Source organism: Taeniopygia guttata, chromosome 24 (assembly GCF_048771995.1).
Source record: "Taeniopygia guttata chromosome 24, bTaeGut7.mat, whole genome shotgun sequence".
In the NCBI taxonomy this organism is placed as follows: domain Eukaryota; kingdom Metazoa; phylum Chordata; class Aves; order Passeriformes; family Estrildidae; genus Taeniopygia; species Taeniopygia guttata.
In genome coordinates this window covers 6759704-6767995 of record NC_133049.1, presented here as the reverse complement: position 1 = coordinate 6767995, position 8292 = coordinate 6759704, and the positions used below count along the sequence as shown (strand labels likewise).

Genomic DNA, 8292 nt, shown 5'->3' with positions numbered 1-8292 from the left:
TCCCTGCCAGTCTTCACCTGGTTTTTTCCCCCTCTTGCCAGTGAACCAAGTTGCAGATGAAGAGCCAATTTTTTGTGGTCGTTTATTTTAATGTCATAATAATTTACCGTGTTAACATTCATTGTTCTTACATAGACACTGGGTTACAGAGTACTGGAGCCTCCAGCGACAGCCCACGGTCCCGTCCTGTCCCATCCCCTGCTGTCACCGGGCCCGGGAGGGTGCGGACGGACCTGTCAGAATTCCAACCTGTCAGAATTCCTGCGCTCCCCTCTCCTGTACTTCCTCCCAAAGCACGGGCTGACATGCCAGCCCTTTCTCCATGGATTTCGGTGGGATTGCGAGGTGCTCAGCACCGCTGAAAATCTTGCAATGACTCTCTCAAATCCCCCCTTTCCTGGCGGTCTGCGGCAGGACCGGGCACTGCCCCGGGCAGGCAGGGGAGCCCCGGGCACCCAGCCCCCCGCGGGCACCGAGCCCACCGAGCCCCCCGCGGGCACCGAGCCCCCCGCGGGCACCGAGCCCCCCGCGGGCACCGGCGTGTTTTAAGGCAGTGGTCCACAACAGAGTCTCTGGGGTCTGGGGGCCCTGGGCAGGCACGAGGGTGGGGGGAGAGCGTTGCCCTCTTGCAGGGAGCGGCTGGAAGGGGTTTGGAGCGAGGCTGGGGCCGGGGTGAGCGCAGTGGGGCTGAGCAGGGGCAGCGTGGGGGCTGTTGTGGCAGTGCCCCGTGCCAGGGCTGGCTGGTTCCTACTCTGCCTGTGCTTCCCGGCTCCCTCGCTGCCTTCCCAGAGAAACCTCTGGCTGCAGGGTTTAATTAACAAGCTCGGTGATTGCTGTGGGTCCTGTCTGTCCCTGCCTGACCCCGGTGGTGGCACTGCAGGTATCCCCTCTTTGTTCATGGAGGAGCGATGCCTTTCAATTGTGGAATCAGAATTGTCTGAGCTCTTTCCTATCCGGGCTGGAGGCAGAGAAGCAAAGGGAATACAGCACTACCACGGCCTGCAAGGTCTGCTCTGGGGAAGGGACGGTGATCCTGCAGCACGGGGAGGAGGGGTTGTCCTCACACACCGCGAAATCCTCTCTGAGGACAGAGGTGCCTTCTGTGCTCAGGCTCCTTTGGGCTTGTGAGCCGCTGCTCTGTGTGCTCCAGCCCTGCACCCCCTCCTCAAGCCAGCAGGGACCCCCTCACCATCAGTGCCCCCACCACGCACGCGGCTGCGGCGTCAGCGCCGGCCCTGCGTGGTGCCCACAGCGGCCGAGCGCTGAGCAGAAGGCTAAAAAGATTTTAAAAAACTCCAAAACGAAACAGGACCGACCCCTAATGTTGGAACAGTGGCTTTCAGGGCTAGAATTAAAAATAGAGATATATGGATATACTGTACAGGTGAGAGGCGGCGTGGTCTGTACACGTGGGACTGGCTCTGTACACGCTCTCAACGCGCAGCTGCGCTACCAGTGACACGCTTTGTAAAAAAAAAAAAAATAAATACAACCATGTGTTTAAAAAACAATAAATGCTGCAGTTCCCACAGCTGCCGCCTGTCCCTGGGATGCCAGGGTGTCTCACAGCCAGGCCTGGACGTGTGGAGTGAGCAGGGAGGAGCTGCGGTGCCGTGGGATGCGCCGGGGTGAGGTGGGGGCTGCAGGGGGGGCCCAGGCTCCCCTATGGCTTTTGAAGGGCTGGGTGGGCTGGGGAGCAGCCGGTGCCAGGGCTGGGAACTTCACTCCTGGCACTGGCTTCTGCATGGCAGCCACTGCTGATGCTGGAAGCGAGGGCAGGGAGTTTCCCATCGACGGGTGCCTGCTCCTGCCTGTCCCAGGAGAGGATGGGTGCCTGCTCCTGCCTGTCCCAGGAGGGTGCAGGGAGTCCTGGGGCTGGCAGCAGCGGCAGCACAGCTCGGGAAGGCAGGAAAATGCAGGGGAAATGTGAGAGCGAGCAGTGTAGGGGCAGCAGGGTAGGAGGGAAAGCCCTGTCTGGGCAGCCCAGGCTGGCCCTGCAGGTTGGTCTCTGAAAAGCCCAAGGCTGGAGGGCTCCAGGATGATCCCCGGAGTCTGGCTCAGCGCAGGGAGTCACGGTGGGCACAGCTGCAGCACAGCTCCCTGCAAGAGAGCCTGGGCTGGCAGCTTGGCGGGGCGAGCTGGAAAGGATGCACAGGGATGGAGGGGGACAGGCAGGGGATGGCTCATCAGCGTCACTCCATCAAGCCAGGCAAGGCTGGGTGGGAGAGCTTGGTCCTGTCCTGGTGCTGGAGCAGAGAAGCTGCCCCCAGCTCCCAGGATGGGCTTGCTGAGCTCTCCCACTGCCGGCTGCCACTCTCCTGCTGCAGCTCCCAGAGAATGGCACCTGGGCTGGGGGCTGCTGGCCCTGACAACACCGAGTCCCCCGGCCGTGGGCACCGGGCCTGAGCTGCCCGTGCTGCTGCCACGCTCCAGCCCCCGGGGCAGGGCCCTGCCCTGTGCCTCACCTGCGGCCCGGGGCTGTGCCCGCGCTCGGCCGTCACTTCAGCAAGGAGATGTCGTCGGCGAAGTCGTCGTGGTCCCGCCGCAGGCAGCGGAAGCAGCGCCACTGGAACACCATCAGGCACAGGGGCAGCATGAAGAGGGCGCAGATGGCCGCCATGACGTAGGCGATGGTCATCAGGGTGGACTCGTCCGTCTGCGGGATGTTGTAGCCGCAGTCCTCCATGTTGGAGTGCGGGTGGGGCCCGTCCACGGCGGCCGTGCGGAACTCGTCGTGCACTGCGGGAGGGGAGGCAGGCTCCGGTCTCTGCGCCCCACGTCCCCTCCAGCCCCTCCCCGCGCGCCCAGCTCACCGTGGCAGGCGCTGACGGCGAAGCCGATGCGCTTGCGCGCGCGGTCGAACACCACGTAGAAACCCTCCATGATCACGGCGCCCATGACGGTGCCGGTGGAGGACTGGGAGATGGCGAACTTGTAGCAGTCGTCCTGAGAGGTGGCCACGTCCTCCACCGGGCGCAGGTATTGCTGCAGGGGACGGGAGCAGTCAGGGAAGGGGCACGGGAGGCAGATGCATCCACCCATCGTGGTCCTGCCCGTCCTGCCCACGCTCCCTGGGCAGGGTCTGGCCAGCCCAGCACTCACCTGGGGCAGGATGGTGATCCGGAAGGACTGGTTGGTGGCCTCCCCCATCAGGTAGAGGGACAGGACCGGGAAGATGTGCCAGGGGGTGGTGCCGACCTGCCAGCAAACCAGCTGCTCCCCCAGCCAGAAGCCGTCTGGGAATTTCTCCGTCTACCAGAGGGAAAGGGGAGGTGAGTGGGGCCAAGCTGGGCAGGCAGCAGAGACGCCAGGCTGGTGAGGGGCAGCCACACTGCCCACAGCCACAGGGGAAGGGGTGGCATCTACTGACCGAAGATGCTGTTTTGATGGATTTCACCGCAGCCTCAAACACCTTCTTTGGTAGCCTGAGGTTGGTGGTCCCGCTGTCCACAATGCTCTTGTCGTAGTTGTACTGGGGGGCAGAAGAGAAGGAGTGACCCAGGTGCAGGACCCCAGCCCACTCCCCTCCCAGCCCCTCTGACCAGCGCTGGGTGCCTCCAGTGCCCGTGGGTCAGGTCCACCACTGCCCGCTCACCTCCTTGCAGTCCATGTTCAGGTCCTGCCCGTTGACCTCCAGCTTGACGATGATGACCTCGTAGTACCACTCCTTGCGGATGGGGGTGTACCAGATGTCACCCACGTACAGCGAGCGGTCGATGCCGCCGATGATCTGCAGAGGAGACAGCACAGCGCTGCCACCACGCGCTGGCAGTGCCACCAAGGAATCCCCAGCCAGGCACCTGTGGAGCGCTCACCATGCTGCCTCCCACCGAGGCCACGGCCTCTGTCTCGTTGGGAGAGAAGCCTGTCCCGCACAGCTGCAGGGAGAAGATGTTGGGCACCCGTGTCTGCTTCACCAGGGAGTCAAAGAAGGGCTCCAGGCTGTCGTCGGGCTGGTGGGAGGAGAAAGCAGAGGCAGGACAGGGACGTGTCAGTGCTGTCCCTTCTCCAGGAGCTCTCTGTGCCCAGGGGAGTTCCCCTCTCCAGCACTGCTGTGCCCCAGGGGACAAACAGGGACAAGGAACAAGGCAGCTGAAGCAGGACTGTCAGCCAGGGCTCACCCGGGCAATCTCGGCATAGGCCAGACCCAGGATCCCTTCCCAGTTGGAGCCGTTGATGAAGAATTTGTCTGACTCCGTGATGGCAGCGATGTTGGCTCTGACGGTGACGTTGGGGCCGTGGGGGATGGTGACGAGGTCAGTGCCCAGCTCCCCTTCCCACTTGCCCTGGGTGTAGGGCACGTACACTCCCTTCCGCAGGTCGCGGTAGGTGCTGGACCTGCGACAGCGGCAAAGGGACGAGTCAGACCAGCAGGGGTTTGTGCACCCAGCCATTCCAGAGGCCAGGCCTGGCCAGACCTCCAGCCAGGAGAAGCAGTGTGCCTGAGAGGCTGTGCTCTGTGTCCCCCCAGGATACTCACAGCTGCCGCTGGTAGTATCTCCGGAGGAAAGGGTGTGGTGCAGCTCCCACAGCGAAGTTACTGCTCCCTGTGTCCACCAGGATATTCAGCTGGAGAAGGAAGGAAGACAGGAAGGCTCGTGAGTGCAGTGGGACCCTCTTTTGTTGTGCCCAGAGAGAAAAGGAGGTGGTGGAGCAGGAGGCAGCGACTCAGGGAGTTGCACAAAGAGCAAACACCATCCAGCACTGTGCAAACAGAGCATGAGCTCCTCGCTCAGCACAGCCCGGCCTCAGCCCCCAAATCCACGGGCAGGGGTTGGGAAACACCTGGCAGGTGTCTTGGGGCCGGAGAGCAGCAGCAGCAACGCAGGGTGCACGGGCTCCCCTTGGCAGGAAAGCAGATTTGCTGGCACAGATTTGGTGGGAAGGATCACTGGTGGGCAGCCCCCGTGGGTCCCTGTGCCCGCTAATCAGCACCCATATGCCGAGCCCTGCTCCGGATTCATTCCTGCCAGGGCAGGATTACCACGCTTGGCACATATCCCGCTGGCAGGGCCAGGACTGCCCTTGGCTGACCCATGCCTGCGGTCCTGGCGAGGAGAGGGACGGGATTGCTGGGTGGGATTGCTGGGTGGGATTGCCAGGGTGGGATTGCTGGGTGGGATTGCCAGGGTGCACAGCCCTGGTGGGATTGCTGGAGTTGGAGCAGGGCTGTCCAAGTCTCCTGGCTGTGCTGGGCAGCAGAGCTCGGGGCAAGCCCTGGCCCCAGACCCAGGAGCTGCTTCAGAGCACCAGCAGCAGGGCTTTGGCCCCTAATCTGTGCAGTCAGAGGGAGAGGAAGGAGGTTAATGCGCTTGTGTTAATCGCAGCAGCACCGGCTGCAGCTGCCCAGAGCTCTCCCTGACAGGGGCTGGCATGTCCCGAGCGCCCCAGCTCCTCCTCCCTGCCAAGGGGAACGTTTCAGGCTGTGGGTAAAGACCAGAGCAGCACGCTCACCCCCCCAGTACCCACCCTGGGCGGGTGCCAGCCCAGCACCCACCACACAGCCTGGCAACCTGGCACCTGCGCCAGCCCCAGGGCTGCTCCCTGTTCTGTGCCATTAGGGGCCACCTGCTCCACACAGCACATCTGCAATCCCCGGGGCACCAGAGGAGCCTGGTTTCCCTGGAGAAGGACCTGCTGAGCTGACGCTGCAGGGACAGGAGGCAGGGAGGGCTTTTACTCTCGCAGGCTGCATCCTGCTGAAGGGGTCACGCACAAGTCCCACGTGGAGGGGACTCAGATCCTTGAGACTCAGCCCAGCCATCCATTCAGGCCAGGACATGGCACGTGAACTGGGGAGGCCAAGACATGTGTGGCAGGGACGCTGCCTGAAACCTGTCCCTGGAAGTGACAGCCCCTCCAGGCACCTCGGTGGCAGCCACGCGTGTCCCTAGAGCTGCGTGCTGCTCCTGGGGCACCAAGCCTGTGTCATCTGTCCCAAAACACCAGCTCCTGCTGCTCAGCTCACCCCTCTCCCGTGTGTTTGTGAATCAGCCCGTTCTGGGGAGCCAGGGAAAGCTCGGACACATGGAATGTGTGAGCAATCAGCTGCTGACGGTGACTTGGCAGCGCAGCACGGCTCAGAACCAAAATTAAAGCACAAGGGGATACAGAAACTTCCTTGTCAGCATCGGGAAGGTGAAAGGAAAGGCGAGGAGATGGATCACCTCTCCCTGCTACGTGTGAGCCTTTGGGAAGGATGAACCCACCCTGGGGCAAACACACTCTCAATTTCCTGCAGAGGCACAGCCAAACTCTTTCATAGGAATCCTCTCATTCCATTGCAATGCCTGGAGGGATTTTGCTGCACACACACACACACACACACACCACACACACACACACACACAGAGGCATCACGTTTGCATTTGGAAGCAATCCAAGGCTGGGAGATGCTGCCCAAAAGGGTGACTGGCTCCGGAACGCGCGAGCGCCTGGAACAGGTGGTTCGCACGGAAATTATCTCGCAGCTGCGACACGTGGCAGGCAGGAGATGATGAAATCACATTTAAAACCAGATTTTAGAAATAATCTCCTCCCTTTTATTTTTTCCCTAAACACGCCCTGCCAGGCAATATATTCCAGGCACACAGGGACAACACAATAGAGCTCCCAGAGATGCAATTTCCATGGCAGTGGTAGCGATCCCCCGTCCACTTCTTGCTCCCACCACGCACACAGAGCACAGCAGCTCGTGGGGGAAAGCCAGCCTTTATTTCAGTGCCTGCGTGGGTGCTGGCTGCTCTGGCAGCACCCAAAAAGTGGAGATGGCAGGCGTGAGGGAATGTGGCCCTGCGCTTGGAGGAACCTGGAGCCTCCACCACCGAGCTGGACCCCTGGCCAGACTTGCTGCTGGTGAAAACGGGGATCAGGATGGGCACAAAAGGATTCAGCAGTGGGAACCTCTCCGATCTCATGCACAGAACAGGGAGGAGCTGGTTGCCCTGTGCTGTGTGACTGGCACCGGGCCCTCAGCGTTCGCCCTGTCCCCAGCGCGCAGCCACGGTGCCACATGAGCTGGGCAGCGTGTGAGGGATGCTGACAAAAAGATGGAGCAGGATCAGAGCCTGGTGACGCACTCCGTCGGCTCTGTGGGCTCCCTTTCCATCCAGGCCATCCCATTTTCCTGCACTTCACCTCCCCACCCTGCCCCAACTCCTGCGGGAAAAATTTCCCCCGGGGAAGCCGAGCTCTGGAGGATTTCTGGAGAATTTCCCCAGCACGCAGGGACAGGTGGCAGCTGCGGCCGGGGCTGCTGGGCTGGCAGGAGCTGCCAAGCACGGCTCGGCCGTGGGCTCCTCCGCGCCTGCATGTGCCCGCTCCAGGCGGGCACGGGGCTGGGCAGCCACATCCCACCCGCCTGCCGCCCACAGCCGCGCCAGATCCAGCGGCATCCTCCGGATCGGAGCGGGAGGGAGCCGGGGAGGCATGGAGAGAGGGAGGGATGGAGAGAGGGAGGGATGGAGAGAGAGCGGGAGGCATGGAGAGAGAGGGATGGAGAGAGGGAGGGATGGGGAGAGGGAGGGATGGAGAGAGGGAGGGATGGAGAGAGGGAGGGAGGGATGGAGAGAGGGAGGGATGGAGCGGGGAGGGAGGGATGGAGAGAGGGAGGGATGGAGCGGGGAGGGAGGCATGGAGAGATGCAGCCTGGTTCTCTCGCACATAGAGGCACACGCAGCACCGGCCACCCCGCCCGGAGAGCCCCGGGAGCGATGGGGTCACCTTCGGCGGGGGCCTGCGGCCAGTTTTAGCCGAAAGCCAGCAGGAAAAGCATCACCGGAGCGATGAGAAGCAGGAATGCCGCCCGGGCCGTGCGGCGAGAGCCACGCGAAGCCACGGCGGCACCCGCAGCCCCCGGGGGTGCGGGGAATGCAGGGGATGAGCGCGATGCGGGGGATGCGAGAGACGCGGGGATCCCCTCCCACCTCACCTTCTGCGGGGGGCTGCCCACCGTCATCTCCACGTAGTACCCCTGGCCGGACTTGCCGCGCAGGTTGTCGATCATCTCCAGGAAGCTGCCGGCGCTGTCGGGCTCGGCGCCCAGCGGCGCCCGGCGCTGCCGGAGCCCCGACGGCGGGGCCGCGCCGGCCCGCAGCGGCAGGCGGATGCGCGGCGGGGCCGGGAGGGCGCGCAGAGCCCCGAGCCACAGCAGCAGCCAGGGCCAGGCGGGCGCCATGGCCGCGGGGAGCCCTCGGGGGACGCGGTCAGCGGGCCCGCAGCGCCCCGCGCCTCGGCGGGGCGGCCGCGCCGGGGCGGGCGGGCGGCGCGGCGGCGGCGGGCATGGCGGCGCGC

The 8292-nt window shown here is 63.6% G+C and overlaps 1 protein-coding gene across 1 annotated transcript; it reads right to left on the bottom strand.

Moving 5' to 3' along the window:
* Positions 1-68: 68 nt before the first annotated feature.
* On the bottom strand, positions 69-8279 carry BACE1 (beta-secretase 1). The gene is made up of 9 exons (XM_030290903.4): positions 7931-8279; positions 4481-4569; positions 4122-4338; positions 3816-3953; positions 3596-3730; positions 3371-3472; positions 3103-3252; positions 2814-2985; positions 69-2739 (listed from the first exon to the last, which is right to left on the bottom strand). The coding sequence occupies exons 1-9, from the start codon at positions 8174-8176 to the stop codon at positions 2498-2500; spliced, it is 1491 nt and encodes a 496-aa protein (XP_030146763.1). The 5' UTR covers positions 8177-8279; the 3' UTR covers positions 69-2497.
* Positions 8280-8292: the final 13 nt, after the last annotated feature.

Coding starts and splice junctions, on each gene's coding strand:
- BACE1 (XM_030290903.4), bottom strand. CDS start 8,176: ATGGCGCCCGCCTGGCCCTGGCTGCTGCTGTGGCTCGGGGCTCTGCGC. Junction 4,570..7,930: donor TGGGCAGCCCCCCGCAGAAG/GTGAGGTGGGAG, acceptor TTCCTTCTCCAG/CTGAATATCCTGGTGGACAC. Junction 3,253..3,370: donor CCATCAAAACAGCATCTTCG/GTCAGTAGATGC, acceptor TCCCTCTGGTAG/ACGGAGAAATTCCCAGACGG.